This window comes from Dunckerocampus dactyliophorus, chromosome 7 (assembly GCF_027744805.1).
Source record: "Dunckerocampus dactyliophorus isolate RoL2022-P2 chromosome 7, RoL_Ddac_1.1, whole genome shotgun sequence".
Classification (NCBI taxonomy): domain Eukaryota; kingdom Metazoa; phylum Chordata; class Actinopteri; order Syngnathiformes; family Syngnathidae; genus Dunckerocampus; species Dunckerocampus dactyliophorus.
Genome location: NC_072825.1, coordinates 31,700,314 through 31,727,570, shown reverse-complemented (window position 1 = coordinate 31,727,570; position 27,257 = coordinate 31,700,314). Strand labels below are relative to the sequence as shown.

The following is a 27,257-nucleotide window of genomic DNA, read 5'->3' as shown; positions in this document are numbered from 1 at the left end:
TTGGGGATCCAGCCTGATATTTGACCTCTGCCCCTGATCTCGCCGATGATGCTCACACCGAGGAGATGGAGGAAGGGAGGAAAACGTCTCCACAAGACGCTGTCACCAACGCGCACGCTGCTTCGCTGGAGGTGTCAATATTTGAGTTCATGTGCGCACTGAGGCAGCAGCTTCCACTTTGGGGCTCCGAGGACTCAGGTGGGCAGAGGAAAAGAGTTGACAGGGAGGAAATTTGCATGACGCCCGCGAGGTTCAGGAGAGCCAAAACTGTAATAAAATGAAAATAAAAAGTCTACTTTCTCCTCTGGGGGCTTAGAAAAGTCATTGAAAGATGTGGCAGGCGAACAAGGAGGTGACAAATAGAGGCAGGAGAGAAAAGCCTGCTTGTGTGCTAAATGTGACGTTTGTAAAGTTGCTGAGCTTGTCAAATATTTGTCATGTCAATTATAATGTCATATTTTTATCCCTGGCCACAGACAGCACATAGCTGAACCTCTGCAGCGTGTCCACAAATGCAGGGATGCCAAAACAAATAAACCAAACATTTATTATGCACTCAGAATAGAATGTAGCTACAGCGCGGGGCTACACAGGCGACCTGCCAGGCTGGCATTCCTCCTCAAGGATGAGGTGGGGGAAATAAAGTTTGATGTTTATTTGTGCTCAGGATATCAGGATACGTGTGTCACATGGGCGCCCCCTCACACCGCTCACGGGACGTGGATGAAACCAAACCAATGAGAGATTCTCATCGCAAGCTGACATCTCTGTCCAAGAATACCAGGAAGTGAGGACGTGGGTGGGGCCATGCAGGGACACGTTTGATGAAAATGACCATGACTGGCTAAAATCTATGTAGCTATGTAGCTATGTAGCTATGTAGCTATGTAGCTATGTAGCGATGTAGCTATGTAGCTATGTAGCTATGTACTGTAGCTATGTAGCTATGTAGCTATGTACTGTAGCTATGTACTGTAGCTATGTAGCTATGTAGCTACCCATGGCACATTCTAAAAACACAATTATTCAAGACAATGAAGAAACCAGCAAATATGGCAACACTTTTGACCAGAGGAAAGTGGAATGAAATATCAGGAGAATAAAGTCCAAATATTATGAGAAAAAAAATCCTAATTTTAAAGAACATAATTACTGAAATATACATGAAATAAATACATTTAATTACAAATAAGATGTATTAAAATCCAATTTTAAATAGTAAAGAAAAATACATAAAAAAGCTGCAATTCAGGGAAAATGAAATTGGTAAAAAGTGATAGTAATATTAGGAGAATAAATGCAAAATATAATTGCAATAAAGTCAGAACATTACAGGAAAATGAAAATGTTGAAATATTTGGAAAAAAACACCAGTAGAAATGGAAAAATGAGTAAAAAGTGTAATTAAGGAGAAAGCCTTCATACTAATAATATAGTTTCTACCTAGTGTATATGTATGTAAGTCAAATATCCAAGTGGCCCCTCCATCCTTTGATTTGTCAGTATGTGGCCCTCGATGAAAAATGTTTGGACACCCCGTACTACTCATATTGTTTTTTATTATTACCTCATTCAATACTGAAGACGTATTTGTACGTTTCTATAAACTCGGACGCCTGATCCTCACAGTGTATTTATATGTCTTTTAGCGTCTTTTGTGTTTTTTTGCGCAGTAGACAAAAAAGACGTGATGACGCACTTGCACACTAACGAATGTCACTTTTCAAGCAGTTTTAAGCCATAAAAACAGCCACAAGGTGGCAGAAGTGCTTTGATAAGAGCTCTGCATGTGAGTTTGAATGGAAAAAAACACACATGACGGCAAGGAGGAAGCGGAAGACCGTGGAGGAGTGTAGCGTGCAGAAGGTTACGCATTGGAGGGACATTTTAACACACGCACACACACGCACGCACGTGTGCACGTGTGGGCTCGCGCATGTACACACATGCACACATACAGTTCAGTTGCAAATGTGAAAACTGTCAATATTTCACGGTGTTATATTTGTAAATAACTTGTTATTTTGTGTTGTTTATGTTGGTATAGTTGTTTAGATATGTGAGATGTCACAAAAGCAAAAGAATTGTGTCAAAGTGAAAGTTATGCTTGAAATGTAGCTTTTCACAAAAAGCTTTTATTTTTAGTCAGGAACTGATATTTTTGCAAAAAGGTAGAAACAAACTTTTTCCTGATGAAAGATGGGAGTGTAATGTTTCTGTTGGTAGGTTCCATGGGTATAAAACCATACAACACAATGTTCTGTGGGCCGTGATGGATCAGTCCAAATGGTGTAAAATGGCCGCTATGAGGGGGTGTCTTGGAAAGTGCGTGGGATTGAAGGAGCTGATGAAGCTAGCATGTACTGATGTCTTACTAAACAACACGGGTGTCACAAGGTCTCGCAAGATTCAAACGTGACAAGATTTCTCGTTCGGAAAAAAAACTGTCTGGTGGGCCTGAGCCGATCATGAATGAATGAATTAATCACACAATAAATGAAAATGAGCTCGACCATTTCGCTGGTGTCAATATGTCGCCATGTGCCGGCGTGTCTGTTTTCCTCGTCTCTCGCCTCCAAACAGGCCGGAGGAGAGTTCGTTTCAGCACCTTGGCGCGTTTGTTTCATAGAATGACGGCATGAACGGAGTGAGCCCTTTTGTCAGTCATACAGTCTCTTAGTCTCGGAGGGTGGAGGCGGGGCCGCTAGCATACACATATATTATCATATATTTTTTACAAATGTTTTTCATTGTACTTTTCTTAAAAATAACGTTCAAATCTTGCCTCGTCTCGTTCTCGTAGAGCCAGTCCCGTGTGTCGTCTCATCTTGTGATGTTTTTGTCAAATCTTACTCCTTGATGTATTTCTATATTTCTATTAGTGAATAAGCTATCTACACACTCTGTTCACTTTACTGTTACGCATCTTCATGCTTTTATTTTGTCATTGGCAAACTGGCAATCTGGTACTTCCTGCTCCTGGTCTTTGTGGCCGCTGACTAGTGAAACTGTAAACGAGATGTACTTGAATGCAACTTTGTTCAGCATGTTCCAGATCAGCTAAAGCATCACATGCAGTTGCAAGGACGTTCACGACGCGCTTCAGGGCCTCAAATAAAGTTCAATTGATGAAATTAGCACACAAGAGGAAGCAGGTCAGCTGATCTATTGTGTGTTTGAGCTGGCATTCAACCAGGCGGCACCGACGTCTACACGTCACCACACGGGCAGAAGCAGCGGCGGCATCTCATTGGACCTCTCTGGACGGCGGCCGTCCTCTACCTTGCCCTTCAACATTCACTTATCTGGCACAGCGGTGTGCGAGGGTGAGCAAAAATGATGTCTGGAGGACGCCGAGCGCCATTAATAATGAATCACCTGGCGGCGCTCTCGTCTCGTAATGCCGTACGCCTGAAGCTCGGCCCGGACGGGCTGAGAGTCCAAAGAGCGTGTGTGGACACGAGCTGCACCGCCGCTATTCCCTCAGCAAATAGGAATCCAATTATTGTTATTATGAGCCCGCTTCTGCTGATCGTTCTACTGCTGACAACAATTACAGTCCAGCGCAGTGAGCATTTCTGTCTGGGCTCACTTACGATCATTTTATACACACGACCATCTCAAGACTTCAAAGCTGACTTCACACTTTTAGTTCACTACCTAACATGCACACATGTACACTTTTACTACGGTACACAAGATTGGGCAACATTTTCACATATAGTACCTCAAGAAACTAAGATTTCCCCCACTGGTAGAGCACTCGCACCATCTTTTGTTTCACCTGAACCAAACCTGGGACAGTGGAACCCGGTTAAGTCCACACCCCTCAGACTGGCGGCCCTAACCCTAACCCTAACCCTAACCCTAACCCTAACCCTAACCCTAACCATCCTAACCCTAACCATCCTAACCCTAACCCTAACCCTAACCCTAACCCTAACCCTAACCCTAACCCTAACCCTAACCCTAACCCTAACCCTAACCCCCTAACCCTAACCCTAACCCTAACCCTAACCCTAACCCTAACCCTAACCCTAACCTGAATCAACACATTTACTTGTGACCTTATCCAGAGACATAAAAAGAATGGGCGATAATAAAAGATTTGTTTTTTTCACATTTCTCCGTTTGTCCGTGTTTTTATTTAGATTCAAGTCTTTTCATGTGGTATTTTATACTCTGATCTAACAGATCGCTCTCTTTCGGTTTCAACAAGTAAAATTCAAGACTTTTTAAGACCATAATGAATGGAATATGAGAAAAAAATGGGCCGGAGGCAAGGAATTAGTTGCAAAGCATGTCAACACACCATAGCTTACTAGCTAACTAGCTTCCTAGCTTAGTAGCTTACTAGCTTACTAGCTTCCTAGCTTACTAGCTTACTAGCTTACTAGCTTACTAGCTGCTTGTGCTCCATCACTTCTGACCATTTTGTAGTTATGTGATAGCGTCCTCAGAAATCAAACCAATTCACAACAAGACTAAAGTTTATGCATTCCAAAAGCAAATCTGACACATTTTTAACAACGTTGAAAATCGTATTTAAGACATTTTATGCGATTTTACTGTAGACATGTTAAGGCCTTAAATTCTGCGGTTACACATCGAGATGCAGAGCCTTCGTTCTGACGGTCGACACTCGCTGACACGTTTGGTCGGCAAAGTACAGTAAACACAAACGGAACAGCACAAAATGGTGCGCGTTCACCGAAAGCCCTTGCAAAAGAAGTGCTCCTGTTTGATACAGTTTCAAAGGCAGCATTTCAAGAAATGCTCCAAACCTTTGACAGACAGTACAAACTGCCCGTGAGAAAATACACAACAACTCCACAACTTGACCAAGTGATTTATGACATATTCAAAGAAATACTGCATTATTATGATATATTACCGTATTGTTATGTATTATCATAACGTTATTGGTTTATTTGGTCTCAAGAAATGTTGACAAAAATATCGTTTAGCACCAATTTGTGAAACAATAAACATTTCAATAACATTTCAAAATGTTTTGTGACTCGGTGAAGTCGGAAACGTGTGTTTGCCGAGTGCAGGGGTGTCCAAACTTTTTTGAACAAGGGCCACATATGGAAAAGTAAAAGGATATGGGGGCCATTTTGATCAATTTTATTTCGTAAAAAGGCTGTTTTGTATGCATTTAAAGGCAAAACTTGCATTTTATTACTAATGAGTAGTATCAAATTTCAGCTTTGTCTCGTTACATTGCACCTTTTTGCTATTTTCCCATTGTTGCTGTTGTTTTTTTTTGTCTAATTAAAATTCTACCACGTGCCGCGGGCCAATAAAAAACAAGATGCGGGCTGCAAATGGCCCCCAAGCCGCACTTTGGACACCTCTGGTCTGGCGGCTCGTCTCGTTCTCGTGCATCGTCTCGTCTCGTGAGTTATTTTATTATTTTATATTTTAAACAGAATACTCAAAGTCTGAAAGCTCTGCAGCTGATCTGGTATTACTTTGTTGAAACAAGTACTACTAGCAGATCAAAGCGTCTTGGCAGATGGGAGGCCGCGAAGGATGCGTCTTTTCGTTATTAATTTGCTCCAATGGGCCCGACAAAAACAAAATGTCATGGTGAGGAGGTCGGAGCGGAGCCAGTCGAGGTGGCTCGGGCATCGAGTCCGTACGCCTCCTGGACATCCGGGCGTGTTCCAGTCCCGCCGACGAGCACTTGGCTGCGTCTTCACATTAGCATACTGACGCTGCGAGAGGCTCGCTAATAAACGCCTGCGAGCGGCCTCCGACAGTCACTCCTCGCGCGCTCTGTAATCTGAGGTTAACCGAAAAGACGCTTTACGCACACCGCAAAGCCAGGCGCACACGCAGTGCAGCTGCTCCGGCCCTGTGAGTGTGTGTGAGTGCGTGTGTGTGTGTGTGTGAGTGTGTGTGCGTGCGTGTGCGTGTGTGAGTGTGTGTGCGTGTGTGCGTGTGTGTGCGTGTGTGCGTGTGCGTGTGACAGAGAGACTGAAAGATCACTGCACGGCCTCTTGAACCTCCTCACCACATGTTTACCATCCACTCCCTCTCTTTTTTAAGCCGCGGGAAGCTGACGTTCCGCTTAAAACTGCGGGACAAACTGTTGCATGAATAATTGAGGAGCCGTCGAGTTTGCAAACGGGTGCACTCAGGAGCCATAAAGGCCGAGGGAGATTTTTAAGTGCGCTTGTTTCACTCTGCATGATGCAGATAAGTTAAAAGATCGATCCGGGCAGGCTCGCAACAACAGACAACGCGGCCACGCTGCCTCCTGGCTCTGCAGACTCAGCTCAGCTCATGACTCACAAGCACTACTTTCTATTTTCACAACGCAAAACACGACAAAAGCACAAGATGTAGCTGTATTTTCCAGCACATTTCAAGAGGTCACTTTGAAAGGGACACTAAATGTCACACATATTTCTGAAAATACACAAAATGAGATGCCGTAAGCAGACCTCACTTCACACCGCTTCACTTCTGTTTACACTTGTTCACACTTTCACACGCTTCAGAATGTTCAAATGGGACTTAAAACACCACCTGTACGCTTAAGAAAGCTTCCACAGTTTGACCCTGGAACAGATTAATGCTATTTCCAGTATTTCCTACAGAAAAATGGTTTCAAAATCCTAAATCCGGATGGAGCACATGCTGTGTAGATACAGTAGATGCTTATAAAACAACATGGAGGAATAGTGGTTTCCTCTTGTGGGTCGTCTGTAGCGGTGCTTTCAAACCACTGAGTAGTGCGACAAACGTCCCTTAATGCTGGGTTCATTGGAGACTCTCAATCAGGGGTGTCCAAAGTGCGGCCGGGGGCCATTTGCGGCCTGCGGCTGTGATTTTATCGGCCCTCAGCACGGTCTAAAAATGTAATTCAACAAGGAAACTTGTTGAAAAAAAAACAGCAGCAGCAAAAATGGGAAAATCAATCAATAGTCCAAATATGAAGAGAAGAGTTGTAATCCAGCAAGGAAAAAAGGCATCATTTCACAAGAATAAAGTCATAGTAGGAGGGAAAATGTCATTTTAGAAGCATGACGTGAGATTGGGGGAAAATTTATAACATGAGAATAAAGTGAAAATATCAGGAGAAGAAAATATACAAGGAGAAAGTTGAAATATTTGGAAAATTATACAAAAAAGATCAACAGCGCAATGGATGGATGGTAGGAAAATGATCATTTATTGACTACAAATAACGTAGTCATGTAGGCAGGAGGCACATCACCAACTTGCGTTGTGGCATTTTCGTGTGCAGTGAGATTTGTTTTCATGTCAAATATGCGCCTTGGCTCCATAAAGGTTGGGAAACACTGCTCTACACTGTCTTGCTGTCTTCTCCAACAAGGCTTCTGCAGCTTCATTTGTAGCCTTGCTTAGTAAAAGGACACAAAGAGCACGTCGGGATTGTTAAAGTCGGGGTATCGTCACATAAAAAGCTGCATTTGTTTGCACAGCGCATATTTGGCAGGAGCGTGGACTGTGCAGAGGGAAGCTCTTGTTTTCTGTTCAAACACGTGTACTACTTCTAGACAGCTTGTTGGTCTAATATATGACCCGTACGTGTTCCCGTTTAGCAGGCCCGGTTATGTTAGGCTTGTGACGGGACAAGTCTGTTGCGTAGGTGGGAAAAAAACATGATGGGCTAAGGTGAGGCAAACACTATGAGGGCAGGTATTTCAATTGGAGCATTAGCGTTTGAATTTCATGACACTTAAAAAGACAAACGTCAATCATGTGACCCCTAGTGGAGAAACAAATGAACTTTCCTCCGACTTGTGTGTTACGTTTTAGTTGGAAATCCTCCTAGTCCTAAATAAAAATGTAAAATATAAATATTTACATATTTTAAAATGAGGATGTGTTTTAAAATTTAAAAACAATCCCCCAAAAAATCTTGGTTATGCAGTCCGATTAAAAACGTGAAATCATGTTTAAAAACAACACGCACGTGGATGTCTGTTGACATCGTCCATCCATCGGATCATCTTCTCCAAGTCCTTCCCCCATCCTGCCCTCCTTCCTGCCATCCACTACAGATGCCTTTAATCCCTGGGATTACTTTCATGAACAAGGAATTGGACCCGCGGTTCTCGTATGCGATGCCGTTTTGTAATCCGTGAGAAGAGCTCTGCTCCCGCGCTAAGCCTCCTCCATACCAATGAATGAGTCCGCAAGCTTCCTTGGGATCAAGTCGCACCGTGGAGCTGGATCGCACGGATCTTAATTTGGATCACAACGAAAGCGAGCTCCAGCGGGTCACCTGTGGGACCGGAACGTCATCACACACTTGGCGCGCTTCTGCCGTCTTTGCTACTTTACCGAGGAAGCTCTCATCCTCGTGCTTTTTGTTATTGGAGTTGTGAGAACATGCTGGCTCGCACGCACACGCACACGCACACACACCTTCTAGCAGCGCGTGTGTCACGTGACATATCAAACGTGAGGATGAGAGGAAAGACTCACCGAAGAAGATGCTGCCCTCCATCGCTCCTCTGCTTCAGTCCCGGTCAGTGTGTGTGCGTGTGTGCGTGTCCAGCATGGCTCATACACTCCTCGGGCGTGTGTGTGTGTGTGTGTGTGTGTGTGTGACTGAGTGTGTGTGTTCTGTGCCTGCACGAGGATCTGTTTCTCTGCCTCTCTCTCTCCCCCTGCATTCTCTGGCCTCGCTCGTCCCCTCCCTTCCTCTTCAGCCTCCTCCTCCTCCTCTCTCTCCAAAGTGTCTATCTACATTTTCCAGCCTCTCCTCTCCCAGGAGGTATCTCATGTTTGTTTTATGTGTCAACCAAGCCTCTCTTTGCTGCGTCTCGCCGCTCTCACCTTTTTATTTCATCTCATTCCCTCCAGCCTGCTCCCATCTCCAAGCTTGTTGGCTTCCTGTTTAATCCCGTCTTCTTCATGCAGACACACATCCGTGCTTCATCATCTTTACTCCCCCCCCTCTTATTTTCAGCTCTTTTTGGTCTTCTTCCCCACACTCACGAGAAGCAAACCACGTCACGCTGCTGCTAATAATAATAAAAAATGTATACCAGTAGTAGTAGTAGTTTCTTTTTTGTTTTGTTTTTTCCTCTAACAAGCTAAACTATGCAAGATTAAGCAAAAAAAAATGCAACAAAAAAGGCCCATGCAAAAAACGTCTGGAATGACAGTAGTTCATTTGTTTGGGTTTCTAATGTGCTTGTGCATGTATGAATGCACTCTCATTTCCATCGTGTGGTTTGACCATTTTATCTTTTTTTGACTCAAAATTTCAATATTGGCCCATAAGCGTTTGAACCACAGTGGGTCTCGATCATGTGACTTCTGCATTTCTGTCCCCACAAGCCAAGTCCAAGCTGAGCTAGTGTCTGAGTGCTAAATTGGCATTCATACACTAAATCAATAGGGGGCAGCACACGTGAGTCTTTACATTTTCTCTGTAGTGTGAGTAGCACGATTTTGGGTAAAATGCACACTTTCTGCCTTTGCAGTTTGTCCTTGCATTCAGGTCATCTGATCCTAAAATTTCCTTCAGCTTTAGCATGGCCACAAACGACCTGAAGGTGCGTATTAGCAACATGGGCATAAATCCTCAAGGTGTTAACTGTTAGCCTAGTGGTCAAGGTCATTAGAGTCCTTTCCTGGTAATAAAGCTCCCAAGGACAACATGGAATAGAGCGCTCCACTCGCAGGTGCATCATGGTAGCAGCACTCGGCTCCCTGTTTGGATCTCACAACCCGTAACGTCACTGGTCTGACTCTCTGGCTCTGCTGTCATCCATCATGTTCACCGCCGCTAGACGCTTTCCTCCAGGGGAAAAAAGGTAAATTTTACGCTACCTGCTTAGTATCAAGACCACAGCTGCTTATTTCCCAGAGGAGTCGCTGCAGACCCAAACAAGACTAAAAAAAGACTCAATATGGGACTCGGCAGGTGGCCCCTGAAAGAATAGTGAAATCATGCTGATCAGCGTGTCGCACGCGTCTTTGTCTTGTCTTGTGTTGCACCCAAGCGCCCAAAAGTATCCTTCGACATAATTATGCTTCATTTCAGTTAAAACAGATTGTCCTTTGCAGTTTGGACACCAACCACTAGGGGCAGTACTGATCACATTGTGAGATTGCTTCTACCACCTTTAAACTTAAATGTGGACCGCTAAGCATTATTTCATCAATGTTTGCCTACGTCAGTGGTTCCCTAACTTCTTACAACTTCTGGAACCACACTCAAACATGACCTTGTGTCCAGTGTTCCCAGCGTCACTTGCTCGTCACGTGTGTCTGTTTTTTTCCCCTCGGAGTTGATCAGCTGGCGCCGTGTTAATGTCCAAGCAGAAGCTGTGGGAATTCTACATTTGTTCAAAGCTACTTAAGATTTGTCAGATCAAAACACGATCGCTGCATAAGACTTCTATCGAAACATTTGATACGAAACTACTTCCTGGTACCTCTAAGCATCATGGGAACCGTAGTTCTATAGATATGTTCTTAGGATACATTCTTACGACACCTTATTCCAATACATTCTTAGGATACGTTGGTCAGATACTTTCTTACAATGCGTTCTTACGATACGTTCTTACTATACACTGTTATGATTTACTCCATGATACTCATACTCAAAATAGATTTTTACGATATATTCTTTGGATATATTCTTACGATACATTCTTACCACATGTTCTTAGCATACATAACCAGCCACCAGTAGCTCACCAAGGTAGTTTGGGTAGATCGCATAAACGTCACGTTGTAGTTGTCATATGACATCAGTCGGCTGACATTAAGCTCCCCTCCCGATTGGCGCTCGCTCCCCCGCAGCGTTTCAAGCTACACACAAAGATGCAACTTTCGTCTTTATGATTGTGATGATGGATGAACTAACTCTGCTCTAAGATGTCTATATCTATAACTAAAGTTATCTGTTCACTTGTCACTCTAGCTACGTAGAAAAAAAAGTGTATTGTTGACTGGCTTTGCTTGGCGTCATGAACTCTACTACAGAAATCAGTGTTTTCTACACGTTGGCTTCTATTATTATTTCTATTTCTATTTCTATTTCTAACTATTATTTCATGATGACATTAAAAATGTGCCCAGTGGTGAAACCTTTTTAATATGTTGCCTTGACTTGGGCTGCATTGTCTTTTGCATCATCATTTTCCATTCTGGTACATGCTAATGTTTGCTAGTAAATGCTAACTGGATGTAATACATGAAGTGTGTGCTAATGAACGTTACATAGATAATGTGTGTGAGTGAGTGAACAACTTTAGCAGTTATGTGGAGTGATCTTTATTTCCATATTGAAGGGAATTATGATAGCAACTACTTTGATGACCTGGAAACTCTGAAAATGTGAATGTGAAATACTAATCATGAATATTTATGTATATATAGTATTTCCAAGTCTACCGGTTAGAATTGATGTATGTTTTATAGAAAAAGGTAGATCATTTTGACTACTAACTTACGTGCTGAAAAAGTGCATGCACCCCATATTTTCTTTAGCAATAAAGTAAATATATATATATATATATATATATATATATATATATATATATATATATATATATATATATATATATATATATATATATATATATATATATATATATATATATATATATATATATATATATATATACATATATATATAGTAGGAGGTAGATCTTTGGGGCATTTTAAAAGCTTGCAGGCTGAAAAAGTGTGAGCACCCCTGTCGTACATCCTTTTGATATATTTAACGATAGATTATTTTCATACATTGTTAAGATACGTTCTTACAATAGATTCTTACTATACGTTCGTACAATAGATTCTTCCTACACGTTCTTACAATAGATTCTTACTATACGTTCTTAAAATAGATTCTTACTACACGTTCTTATAACAGATTCTTACTAAACGTTCTTACAATAGAATCTTACTTTACGTTCTTACAATAGATTCTTATTTTACGTTCTTACAATAGATTCTGACTATACGTTCTTACAATAGATTCTTACTACACGTTCTTACAATAGATTCTTACTATACGTTCTTACAATAGATTCTTAAACACATTCTTACAATAGATTCTTCCTACACGTTCTTACAATAGATTCTTACTATACGTTCTTAAAATAGATTCTTACTACACGTTCTTATAACAGATTCTTACTAAACGTTCTTACAATAGAATCTTACTTTACGTTCTTACAATAGATTCTGACTATACGTTCTTACAATAGATTCTTACTACACGTTCTTACAATAGATTCTTACTATACGTTCTTACAATAGATTCTTAAACACATTCTTACAATAGATTCTTCCTACACGTTCTTACAATAGATTCTTACTATACGTTCTTAAAATAGATTCTTACTACACGTTCTTATAACAGATTCTTACTAAACGTTCTTACAATAGAATCTTACTTTACGTTCTTACAATAGATTCTGACTATACGTTCTTACAATAGATTCTTACTATACGTTCTTACAATATATTCTTACTACACGTTCTTACAATAGATTCTTACTATACGTTCTTACAATAGATTCTTACTACACGTTCTTACAATAGATTCTTAAACACATTCTTACAATAGATTCTTAATATACGTAGGTACAATTGATTCTTACTACACGTTCTTACAATAGATTCTTACTACACGTTCTTACAATAGAATCTTACAATAGATTCTTACTACACGTTCTTACAATAGATTCTTACTATTCGTTCTTACAATAGATTCTTACTACACGTTCTTACAATAGAATCTTACTATACGTTCTTACAATAGATTCTTACTACACGTTCTTACAATAGATTCTGACTATACGTTCTTACAATAGATTCTTACTACACGTTCTTACAATAGATTCTTACTACACGTTCTTACAATAGATTCTTACTATACGTTCTTACAATAGATTCTTAATATACGTTCTTGCAATATATTCTTACTACACGTTCTTACAATAGATTCTTACTACACGTTCTTACAATAGATTCTTACTATTCGTTCTTACAATAGATTCTTACTACACGTTCTTACAATAGAATCTTACTATACGTTCTTACAATAGATTCTTACTACACGTTCTTACAATAGATTCTGACTATACGTTCTTACAATAGATTCTTACTACACGTTCTTACAATAGATTCTTAATATACGTTCTTGCAATATATTCTTACTACACGTTCTTACAATAGATTCTTACTACACGTTCTTACAATAGATTCTTACTATTCGTTCTTACAATAGATTCTTAAACACATTCTTACAATAGATTCTTCCTACACGTTCTTACAATAGATTCTGACTATACGTTCTTACAATAGATTCTTACTACACGTTCTTACAATAGATTCTTACTATACGTTCTTACAATAGATTCTTAAACACATTCTTACAATAGATTCTTCCTACACGTTCTTACAATAGATTCTTATTTTACGTTCTTACAATAGATTCTGACTATACGTTCTTACAATAGATTCTTACTATACGTTCTTACAATAGATTCTTACTACACGTTCTTACAATAGATTCTTACTATACGTTCTTACAATAGATTCTTACTACACGTTCTTACAATAGATTCTTAAACACATTCTTACAATAGATTCTTACTACACGTTCTTACAATAGATTCTTAAACACATTCTTACAATAGATTCTTAATATACGTAGGTACAATTGATTCTTACTACACGTTCTTACAATAGATTCTTACAACACGTTCTTACAATAGAATCTTACAATAGATTCTTACTACACGTTCTTACAATAGATTCTTACTATTCGTTCTTACAATAGATTCTTACTACACGTTCTTACAATAGAATCTTACTATACGTTCTTACAATAGATTCTTACTACACGTTCTTACAATAGATTCTGACTATACGTTCTTACAATAGAATCTTACTATTTGTTCTTACAATAGATTCTTACTACACGTTCTTACAATAGATTCTTAATATACGTTCTTACAATAGATTCTTAGTACACGTTCTTACAATAAATTCTTATTACATGTTCTTACAATAGATTCTTACTATACGTTCTTACAATAGATTCTTACTACACGTTCTTACAATAGATTCTTACTATTCGTTCTTACAATAGATTCTTACTACACGTTCTTACAATAGAATCTTACTATACGTTCTTACAATAGATTCTTACTACACGTTCTTACAATAGATTCTGACTATACGTTCTTACAATAGAATCTTACTATTTGTTCTTACAATAGATTCTTACTACACGTTCTTACAATAGATTCTTAATATACGTTCTTACAATAGATTCTTAGTACACGTTCTTACAATAAATTCTTATTACATGTTCTTACAATAGATTCTTACTATACGTTCTGACAATAGATTCTTACTACACGTTCTTACAATAGATTCTTATTTTACGTTCTTACAATAGATTCTGACTATATGTTCTTACAATAGAATCTTACTTTACGTTCTTACGATAGATTCTTATTTTACGTTTTTACAATAAATTCTGACTATATGTTCTTACAATAGATTCTGACTATACGTTCTTACAATAGAATCTTACTACACGTTCTTACAATGGATTCTTACTACACATTCTTACAATAGATTCTTACTATACGTTCTTACAATAGAATCTTACTTTATGTTCTTACAATAGATTCTTACTACACGTTCTTACAATAGATTCTTAATATACGTTCGTACAATTGATTCTTACTACACGTTCTTACAATAGATTCTTACTATACGTTCTTAAAATAGATTCTTACGACACATTCTTATAATAGATTCTGACTACACGTTCTTACAATAGATTCTTACTTTACGTTCTTACAATAGATTCTTACTATTCATTCTTACAATAGATTCTTACTATACGTTCTTACAAATAGAATCTTACTATTCGTTCTTACAATAGATTCTTACTACACGTTCTTACAATAGATTCTTAATATACGTTCTTACAATAGATTCTTAGTACACGTTCTTACAATAGATTCTTATTACACGTTCTTACAATAGATTCTTACTATTCGTTCTTGCAATAGATTCTTACTACACATTCTGACAATAGATTCTCACTACATGTTCTTACAATAGATTCTTACTACACGTTCTTACAATAGATTCTTACTATACGCTCTTACAATAGATTCTTACTACACGTTCTTACAATAGATTCTTAATATACGTTCTTGCAATATATTCTTACTACACGTTCTTACAATAGATTCTTACTACACGTTCTTACAATAGATTCTTACTATTCGTTCTTACAATAGATTCTTACTACACGTTCTTACAATAGAATCTTACTATACGTTCTTACAATAGATTCTTACTACACGTTCTTACAATAGATTCTGACTATACGTTCTTACAATAGATTCTTACTACACGTTCTTACAATAGATTCTTAATATACGTTCTGACAATATATTCTTACTACACGTTCTTACAATAGATTCTTACTACACGTTCTTACAATAGATTCTGACTACACGTTCTTACAATAGATTCTGACTATACGTTCTTACAATAGATTCTTACTACACGTTCTTACAATAGATTCTGACTATACGTTCTTACAATAGATTCTTATTTTACGTTCTTACAATAGAATCTTACTATTTGTTCTTACAATAGATTCTTACTACACGTTCTTACAATAGATTCTTAATATACGTTCTTACAATAGATTCTTAGTACACGTTCTTACAATAAATTCTTATTACATGTTCTTACAATAGATTCTTACTATACGTTCTTACAATAGATTCTTACTACACGTTCTTACAATAGATTCTTACTATACGTTCTGACAATCGATTCTTACTACACGTTCTTACAATAGATTCTTATTTTACGTTCTTACAATAGATTCTGACTATACGTTCTGACAAGAGAATCTTACTTTACGTTCTTACATTAGATTCTTACTATACGTTCTTACAATAGATTCTTACTACACGTTCTTACAATAGATTCTTAATATACGTTCTTGCAATATATTCTTACTACACGTTCTTACAATAGATTCTTACTACACGTTCTTACAATAGATTCTGACTACACGTTCTTACAATAGATTCTGACTATACGTTCTTACAATAGATTCTTACTACACGTTCTTACAATAGATTCTGACTATACGTTCTTACAATAGATTCTTATTTTACGTTCTTACAATAGAATCTTACTATTTGTTCTTACAATAGATTCTTACTACACGTTCTTACAATAGATTCTTAATATACGTTCTTACAATAGATTCTTAGTACACGTTCTTACAATAAATTCTTATTACATGTTCTTACAATAGATTCTTACTATACGTTCTTACAATAGATTCTTACTACACGTTCTTACAATAGATTCTTACTATACGTTCTGACAATCGATTCTTACTACACGTTCTTACAATAGATTCTTATTTTACGTTCTTACAATAGATTCTGACTATACGTTCTGACAAGAGAATCTTACTTTACGTTCTTACATTAGATTCTTACTATACGTTCTTACAATAGATTCTTACAATACGTTCTTACAATAGAATCTTACTTTACGTTCTTACAATAGATTCTGACTATACGTTCTTACAATAGATTTTTACTATACGTTCTTACAATAGATTCTTAATATACGTTCTTACAATAGATTCTTACTATACGTTCTTACAGTAGAATCTTACTCTTCGTTCTTACAATAGATTCTTACTACACGTTCTTACAATAGATTCTTAATATACGTTCTTACAATAGATTCTTAGTACACGTTCTTACAATAGATTCTTATTACACCTTCTTACAATAGATTCTTACTACACGTTCTTACAATAGATTCTTACTATACGTTCTTACAATAGATTCTTACTACATGTTCTTACAATAGATTCTTACTATACGTTCTTACAATAGATTCTTAGTATACGTTCTTACAATAGATTCTCATTTTACGTTCTTACAATATATTCTTATTTTACGTTCTTACAATAGATTCTTACTACACGTTCTTACAATAGATTCTTACTACACGTTCTTACAATAGATTCTTACTATTCGTTCTTACAATTGATTCTTACTACACATTCTTACAATAGATTCTTACTTTACGTTCTTACATTAGATTCTTACTATTCGTTCTTACAATAGATTCTTACTATACGTTCTTACAATAGAATCTTCCTTTACGTTCTTACAATAGATTCTGACTATACGTTCTTACAATAGATTCTTATTTTACGTTCTTACAATAGAATCGTACTATTTGTTCTTACAATAGATTCTTACTACACGTTCTTACAATAGATTCTTAATATACGTTCTTACAATAGATTCTTAGTACACGTTCTTACAATAAATTCTTATTACATGTTCTTACAATAGATTTTTACTATACGTTCTTACAATAGATTCTTACTACACGTTCTTACAATAGATTCTTACTATACGTTCTGACAATAGATTCTTACTACACGTTCTTACAATAGATTCTTATTTTACGTTCTTACAATAGATTCTGACTATACGTTCTTACAATAGATTCTTACTATACGTTCTTACAATAGATTCTTACTATACGTTCTTACAATAGAATCTTACTATTCGTTCTTACAATAGATTCTTACTACACGTTCTGACAATAGATTCTTACTATACGTTCTGACAATAGATTCTTACTATACGTTCTGACAATAGATTTTTACTTTACGTTCTTACAATAGATTCTTACTACACGTTCTGACAATAGATTCTTACTATACGTTCTTACAATAGATTCTTACTATACGTTCTTACAATAGATAGTGACCACACGTTTTTTACAATTGAATCTTGCAATACATTCTTACTCTCTTTGAAAGGGCAGGGCATGGGGCCAAAAATGGGAAAGAGTAAAACGCTAACAATATGTGGACGTTTGGACACTTCTCTTGATTGAAATATTTCATGATAGTTTCAAAACACAGAAACTCACTTGTTTTTGCGCTGTAGCAAAGTCAACACATCATCTTCATGGTTTTCCCGTTGTGCAAAGTCACTGAAGCGTTTGAAAGTGCGACTTCTCGTTCTTATCGTCCAGTGAATCATCAGTGCAAAAACAACAAGAACCTTATCTCGCAAACAAAGCCGAAAAACAGCAGATACGCTCAATTTTAAAGTTGTTGTCATGAATGCATTTGTTAGTTTTGTCATGTTTTTGAAGCTTTGGTGTTACATACCGTAACTAACATGGATGTTCACACAAAGTGTTGATCCACACCTGCTGCTACAATGTGCTTGGAAAGAGATAAGCCACGTTAGTCAGCCTCTATGTTGACTTTCTAATAAAATATAGGACATAAAATATACACACCTTTTGTATGAAGTTATTATTTTATTTGCATAATTTATTAAAACACATGTATTTATCATTTTTGTTTTTATTTTGCAGCTTTCCAACACATATTGTACATATTGTACTGTAGGGAACTTTATTTTGTTATAAATGACATTACTGTACTGTGCTTTTTTAATTTTCAAGGCATATTTAATATCAAAATTCTTATAAAGAGACCATTTTTAACACATTTTTCTATCAATTGCAGGTCAAGTTGGTTGTTTACAAACTGCAAATATTTGTTCACTTTGCACATTTCAAAACAGCTGCTGTTCCTCTTTAAGATAATCAAAATGATTTTTTTTTAAATGATGGAATCCAAAAAAATAGCAAATAATAACAAATAAATCACTAATGCTAAATAAATCAAAATAAAGTAAAACATAATCTCATCAATAATAATCAATAGTAACAGCTGTGGTGATGTCATCATTGATGAATTATTGGGTTCAATTATGGCAAAAGGTCTGTTAGCTTGTCTGTGTCCAATGTGTGTTGTTGTTGGTATTCCTACACACACACACACGCACACGCACACACACACACACACACACACACATGCATAGAGTATGGTTGGTCCACTGTAACGTCACTGCTGAAGGTCAGACAGGATTGACCGATTCAAGCTACAGACGACGCTATCGACTACAAATGAGACGCTTTCTTTATCGAAACGATGCACACACACACACACACACACACACACACACACACACGCTGAGGTGTGTGACGTCCTGGTCTGCCTGCAGGAGGAGCGTGAAGTACGTAAATGAACAAATCAAAAACAACAATAAATGTGGTGGATGTGTGCGTGTGATGTTTCCCAGCTGGCGGTGGCCTTCAGGCTCCACAGATGTTTTCAATGAATCCTCAAATCCCATTCTTCCCTGTCCACCCTGCCTCGCCCCCACGGAGCCTGATTCCTGTAAATACATTCATTCCAAATATGACAACATCCCCACCCCGATGTGTTTTTTTTTCTTTTTACGCTCCATTCACGGGCGCCGCTGGCAGGACGAGGCATTGCTTGTCAGCGCAAAAAGCGTTTAAGCGACGGCAGCGTCCGTGCCGGGAAAGCCCTGGTGGGCGTCCGCGTTAGCGCTTTTCATTAGTCAGAAGACGACCCCATCGACACCAGCTCGCACGCGTGTGCGAACAAAAAGGAGCCGCAAGGGAGGGGAAATCGGCCTGTTAACCCATTGCCAAAAAAATGCTTCCCACTGCAAATTAAGTCCAGTACCGAGGTCAAACTTTGTCAAACTGCCATAGAATCATACAAGTGTAAAAAGAAGTGAAACAGTGGTCATAGCCTTTGTTTTAAGTCTTTATATATATCTTTATTCACTTGTAATTAAACAACTTTTTGAAGTGTCATAAAAGTGTAACGAGAAGTGGCGTGCTATAATAGCATAGTATCAAATGTATAGTATAAGATGTTAACTTGGCTAACACGCGACAAACTGAGTTAATTATAGTCGTCCCACGTATACTGTATACTGAAACAATACTACAATATTGTTACTACAAATACTACAAACAATATTAATTGTTTCTTGGATTTCTTATTTATAAATGGAATATTTTCGTAGTTTGAGCATAGAAAACCTGATTAAGACTTTCTAAATATGTTTTTAGCATGATTAGAGCCCTCTAGATATGAATTAACACTCCTTTTACACTAGTATTAGCCAGTATAGTTGATGTCAACATAGAAAATAAGATGTCTTAGACATCAATGAGACGTTACATAGACTTACACGTTAGCATCGACAGGATACGTGGTGGCTATTGTCTCATGAGTGTAACGTTCCTGCCACCTAGTGGCCAGTGTAGTAGAACACTACTGCAATGGCGCAATGAACATTCACACAGGAGCTGCTGTCAGCCACAACTCACGCCATTCACTGGCACTCTCCACACTGCTAACCGTGCTAACACGCAGCAACTCTGCAGCAGCTCGCTGACGTCACACTCGTCACTTCCCAGGAAATGCGAGCTCTGCGCTGTGTGGAAAATGTTCCTTTACATAGAAAACATTACTCTCGTCGGCTACGAGAGCTTTTTTTTGCCATACGTTTGTGTCAGGACTCATTCTCCCGCAGGTGCTTCAGATTGAACGTTTGTGTCAACTTGTTCACGCTGATGAGTTGATGTAAGACTCGGCGAGGTATACGCGGCTGCTTCACCTCTCAAGTATGCCGAGCGTGTCGCCTCGCGTTGCGGTGGGGGCCGCATGCAGGCAAATACTGGAGTTAAGTTGAAGGTTTCCCTGCAGGTCACATGAGACTTGTTATAACGTGCGCCGATGTTAGCCACCACATTTCGCTCCACCATGTGTTCCTTATCAGCGGGGAGGAGATAAGCGCTCGTACCTGCAGGCAGCGGCGCTGGAAGTGGAGCCGTGGCGGCCGGAACGAGCGGCAACGTCTCCAAACTGTTTCCACTTACAGCCCCGAGTCACCCAGGATGAAGTTAGAGAACGACACTAGAGTGAGACTGGGAAGGGAAGAACAGAAAGAGTCTTCAAGGGGCCCCAGGGTTTTTTTTACACTGATGTTCAGTGGTTGCGAGGGGAGGGGAGTAGATGACATCATCTAATTTGCATAATTGGGAGAAACGACATGGAAAGCAACACAAACGTGGTTAGAAACGTTTTTGTGTTTTGTGTTTGTTGTGCGTCACAAGCAAGCCTGAGCCACTGAGCCAGCAGGACCCTGCTGCCTGTTGAGAAGAGCAATTTGACCATAAAAGAAACTATAAAATGTGTTGCTTTTTTTTTTAAAGACAACCTAGAGGTGCCTGAATATGCTCGCTAAGTTGACAACGCTGATCCCTCCTGCTACATCTTCTTATTCTCTGGCAGAGCAGGTGCGCATGAGTTGTGCCATTGAGTGTACAGAGTTGGAAGGGCAGTCCCATTATAATGTGTTTATGAGCAAGGGGGAACAGGTAGTGCCAAATCTATTTGTGGCGGTCCAAATGCATTCATGGTCGACCACTGATGGTGGGTTCCAGCCGGCACGATAGTCAGAAAATACTCCATAGATCTCAAGTCTCTGATCAGATTCCACAGCCTCCTCCCCCGGCCACGCCTCCTCTCTTTTGCGATTGGTCAGGGGTCGAGGGATTACTGTACACTCTTTGAGAAGTTGCAAATGCAGGATGGGGCCCCTTTAAGGTAATCGAAGCAGTTTGTAAAAGTCAGCAAACTCTGGCAGCTTCTGCCCGGCCTGCTTTAGTTTGTTCACAGAGAGGATCAAAGCGTCCCCGCAGCACGTTTTCTTTTTTATCAGCGTGGACCAAAACCTCCACTTTTAGCCTGCGCAGTAATTGGAAGCAGACGGTGAGGTCACAGCGCCCCGGATGGTCGCCGTGATTGCTAGCAGGCGTCCTTCAAACACGTGAAAGACAGCGAAGGAGGCGGTGGTGTCCAGCGTTTCACCTTACGTGGCTCCAGCTCCTCTTATTATTTTATATTTATTACATTACATTGCACAGCGGCTGCGTTGCCGTGGAGACCGGCGGCGGCCTCACCCGGAAATACGACACGGTCGTGCAAAGAGGATCTGAATAACGTCACAGAGATGTTGATACAAAAGCTTTTCTTACCTTTTGATGTCTCCAACGTGGGAGCGAAGACAACTAGAAGACTAGTGAAGACTTCTGGACTGAATGAAAACACTGTTTATGTTCCAAAATGTCAAATGAACTGACCTGTTTGCCGTTCCACAGGGCGTCCCTCAAGTCTGGACACATAAGGTGTAAAATGCATATCACGAAAAATATATATATTATTTTAACATTTTATAATTCCATAAATAACATAATAAGACCAACTATTGTCTTCTTTGTTCATATAATTTATTAATTTCCCAATATTGTTATTACACAGCAGGTTATTATTTTTAAAAATTGTAATTATATATTTAGTATCATTATGTGATTCATGATTAATTCATGCATTCATTATTTTTTAGTATAATGCGTGTATATTATATGAGCACCAGGTGCGCCTGAACACCAAAATACATTTTTTATACAATCATTTCAAAAGTTTAATATATATAATTGAAATAATTAATATATTACAAATACATATTTTCTTGTATAAATATTTTCTATATCAATTATTAACTTACTACATTTATATATTACACAGCGTCATATATTTGTATTTGTTATTTTTAAATTGTAAGAATTATTAAAATGTAATTTTTAAAATAATTAATTATGTAATTTCATTTTTTAATATTATTTTTTATGAATGAATTACTTACTGACTACATTGCACTTTTTGAGTATATTATATTTGTAGCGGGTGTGCTTAAAGTCTGGCTTGAAGTCCAAATTGCGCAATACTGTAAATACATACTGTATGAGGCCATTATTAAAATAATAATTATGTAATATATAACAATATGATATATATAGCTAATAAATAAATTCCAAAAAAAGTGTCAAAAAGATATATATAAGAGATATAACATTTAGCAAAGTATATAAAATGCATACATATATATAAACTATTTTTAATGTGCTTATTTTACTAATTAGGAAATGTATTTATGTTATTCCATACAATACATGAATCATTTTGGGGGGCCACACTTATTTAAGCAGCAAGAGAAGACATTTGCTTTGGGTTCACCTAACGTTCACATGCGCTCATTCCTCATAGAATTCACGTCGGCCCACAAGATCCAACTGAAAAAACAACGCATGAAGTTGCAAACCATTTTGTCAGCGTCAAGTTGAGGCCATTCCAATCATAGCGAGTCTTTCATAAGTGAATTTAGCAGCGATAGTCTCGCCCGAATGGCTGATGATAATAACGTGTGCCTCTCTGCCCCGCTAATCTTCCAAAAGAAGAATTCTATTTTCAAAAGTCTTCATCATTGCGAGGCTTTATGACCCAAGCGCTGAAAACCTCGAGTGGTTTCACGTTGAAACTAATTAAAAAGTCCACAAAAACAGCACGGTGGCCACAAGATGAGGGAAGTGACGGCCGTGCGATAAAAGCGCATTCGGTGGACGGCTGGCTTGTTGTCATTCCCGGCACGAGTCGTCTGTTGGGATGGGCTGCCTCCTCCTGGTTATCCGTCTTTAAAGCCCGTCCGCCACCACGGATCCCGCAGCATGAGCACAGGTATTGATCTTGGCGGGAGGGAAGGGAAAATTCCCGCCGTCTAACGACCACAAATTGGAGTCAAAAGCTAAAAAGAGTGTTTGTGCACAAAGACATGTGACTACGATGAGGTAGCGGCACAAAAGAGCGCCGACGGATCAAATTGGCAGCTTTGTTGCTTTTGTTGACAAAAGACACTTTGACGGAATTGCCACGCAACAACAGCAAACTCAGCCCCCCCATCCTTCAGTTTTCATGTATGGCCCTCTCTGGAAATGTATCATTTATTTATCAGACTGTATTTGCCTTTCATAATTGCACCTAAAAAAACAAAAAACATCTTTATTGTGTTTACATTATTTTCCCTCATAATATTCCGACGCACAATTCCGACTTCTCCTAGCTAGATTACAACTTTTCCTGTTCATATTTTGACTTTATTCCTTGGAAAATTACTGCAGATTTGAATTTTTTAAACGTTACAAACACGTTGTAGGCTAAGCAGGAAACGCACACGAATCAAGGCAAAATGTTTGAGTATATTTTCGATGTAAACCAAAAAAAATCTGCTAACCGGGGCGTACACTAACTGAGGTTCAATTATATATGTTGGGTTTTTCGAGAATTTTATTTGTAATGGTACGTGCTGCAGCTTTTTGTGCAGACAGTGCAGGTTTAACACCCAGCGATTGGGCTTGTCCGGTGCCGGTCCTAAACGGGAATAGCGTTGCGTCAGGAAGTAAAAACGAAGCCAAACACGTTACAAGACCTGCCAGCAGTTTGCAGTTTGTTTATGTTTGATTTTTGAAATCCTTTAAGGTGTTCACACAAAAGCTAAGCCGTTTTATGTTTTGCATTTTCTTTCCCAAAATGATCCGAACCGTGACCTTAAAACGGCGGTAGCAAACCGTGACTGCGTTGTACCGTGACACCCCGCCTGGATTCATCACTCTGCTGTGGTTGGGACTGTCCAGCCTCCGTCCAGCTCAGCCAAGTCCACAAGCGTGAGCAGCCAGTTTGCCGCTCTAATTGGACACTGATGTGTTCCCTTGTGACCTTGTCCTTAAAGCTCCGCAAAGCAACTCTGCTGTTAAATCAAGCAGGCAGCAGATGGCATCTGACTAAACAGCTCCGTTTTACGAGGAACACTCAAAGTAAACTGTGGCTTTTGTGTGCAGGCGGGAAGCCCTGGAAGGCAGCGGGGACACAGAAGACTGGATTAAGACGAAGGACGTGGAGACAAACGGTGACTCAGCGGCTGTACGGCCAATCATCTGACTCTTGTTATGGTGACAGACAAGGAGGCATTAGCGCTGGCAGGTTACCAGCTACGCGCTGCAAATGGTTTTGCTGGAGCTCAGGACAAACTGCCCGAGGACACGGCGGAGGCCACTTAAGTCACTTTGTCGCAGAACTCGACGGGACGGGCGATAACCGGGCGCATGGTGAGCCCCCGTGGCTCGACGGCGTGTTCATCTGATTTGCATTTGGGTTTGAGTGTAATCCTCATGTCTGCTGTTAGCGCTGAATAAGAAGTGACATCATCACCACGAGAGGACCAGCCCAAGACGCCTCCGCTGGCAGACACCCTCCAAACTGTCACATCAAACACACTCAGACTACCCTGACGCAACGTCTTCATCCACTGAGAGTCTTTACTTCTTCGTCTTAGCAAGACATGTTGGACACATGCAGACTTTATTAGCATTATTATTATGGGCATACATTGGACTGCTTTTAGCATCTTCAAAGGGCTCTTAGCCTGCTCATTTCAGGGGCTTTTCAAATGATGTTGGATCCCATAGTTAGCGTATATATATCTACAGTATATATCTTATATATCTCAAGGTTGTCCTCTTGGCCAAAACGCTCAGATTCCGCAGCGTCCTTCCTCGACCCCGCCTTCTCTGTTACAATCAGTCAGGGGTTAAAGGGATAGTTGGGATTTGTTGACATGACACCGACCGTGACTTACCGTGAGGTTTTACAGCTCTCAGGCGTGCAGGACGGAGCTCACGCAAGAAACACCTATATAAGCTAGCGGTAATATGAGCTAAATATAACGACCATGTCGCTAAATTGTCAACGCGGATATCTTCTCTGTATCAGGTGTGTTAGGAAACGGAACCGGTGATCGCCGGTACATGAAAGGTGGCGCTTAACCAAATGAAATGAGCATCAAAAGAAGTCCGAACATCTACGTGGGTTGATCTGACAAATCTTAAGTAAAATATGATCAAATGTAGAACTAGAGAAGCACTCGGAGAGCGCAGACCTCCGCCAAGAGCCATAGTTCCCCCCATATTGGGGTTCACGCCAAAATAATGTTTGGATCCGTCCTTGTTATTTTATAAAACTTGTTGGAAACTTGTCCTGTATTTTATTTCCAAGTGCTAAGACCATTTTTTGTGGAGTTATATGCGCAAATGCCGAAAATGGTCCTATCCCGCGATGTTAAAGCATCCTTTAAAAAAATTCCTGGATCCAGATAGTGATCCGGATCACCCCCAAAATGTAATCAGTTGTTCCGTATCCCATTTCCGACAATTCCTGCAAATTTCATCCAATTCCATTCAGAACTTTTCAAGTTATTTTGCACACAAACAAACAGATAAAGAAACAGATAAACGCCGGGGCTCGACGGAGGTAACGACTACAGCTTCTGCTTGGATGTCAGCAGGTAGCGAGCAGCTGTTCGACTCCGATGAATGAAACAGCCACACGTCACTCGGCGACGCTGGTAGGTTGGATTGCAAGGAGTGCCCACATCCATTTTACTGTCTTCTCATTCACAGTAGCGATGCCATCGCTCACAGCCTGATTGGCTGCTGCCAAAAGCAGCTTTTTTCCAAAAGAGAAATCTTGTCACGTTTTAATGTTGCGGGATCTCGTGTGACACCCCTACTAAAATACCATTATTGTTCCTCAGAATATTACAATATTACATATTTCTTGTAAAAAAATAAATATATATTTTCTCGTAATATTTTACATGTCTCTTCCAGCAGTGATAGCATGACTCTAAATAATAATAATAATAATAATAATAATAATAATAATAATAACAATAAAGTTACAGCTGTTTTTCCCCATTTCAGCTGTGTTTTTCTTCTTTTCTTTTTTTCCCTTGCAACCCAACCTAAACCAAAAATGACAACCTCCTTGGTTGTTTTGTTTCTTTCCCTTCATATTATGACTTATTTCAAAAAAGTTGTTTTATTTCATATTTCACCTTTATGCTACTAAAATGGTGTTAATATTTCTCATAATATTATGAATGTTATTCTCATACAAATTACAACTTTTTCTCGTTAGATTGCAAGGTTTTTTCTTAATGTTTTGACTTTATTTCTGGAAACTTACTGTTGATTTTTGATTGGTGTTTTTTGAGCTTTCGTGCTAAATGCCACTTTGGACACGGCTGTCATACATGGCCTTCCTCACGTTGCTGTCACTAAGATTTACATGGAGGAGCAGCGGAACAAACCAAAACACAAAAGTTGTCAAAATTGTCGCTCTGTTGTTCAGTAAAACGTCCTTTCTTTGTTCTTCCACATGTGAAAGTAAAAACAGTGTTTGTCTCCGCAAACATGATTAGATTCTTCTGCAAAACTGACTTTTATTGATCTGAGTATAATTTTGCAACCATTCAAGTCTCCTGTCCTCCAAAAGCAATCGCCTGTTCTTGTCAGCAGCGGCTGTGTTTCCTATAAAAGTGTATTGTGTGCTCTTTGGGTAATAAAAACAAGTACAG

General features: G+C 39.0%; 1 protein-coding gene across 6 annotated transcripts in view; it reads right to left on the bottom strand.

The window, feature by feature from the left end:
- The window catches only part of znf385d (zinc finger protein 385D), a 159,397-nt gene that overhangs the window by 80,457 nt on the left and 51,683 nt on the right, over nt 1-27,257 (bottom strand). For 2 of the 6 annotated variants that reach the window (XM_054780686.1, XM_054780687.1), the window contains exon 1: nt 7,955-8,148. The exons of 1 other annotated variant lie outside the window; for it this stretch is intronic. In XM_054780686.1, the coding sequence (XP_054636661.1) occupies nt 7,955-8,033 (79 nt within the window). In that variant the 5' untranslated portion in view covers nt 8,034-8,148. 3 more of the 6 variants (XM_054780685.1, XM_054780689.1, XM_054780684.1) reach the window with 3 other exon arrangements.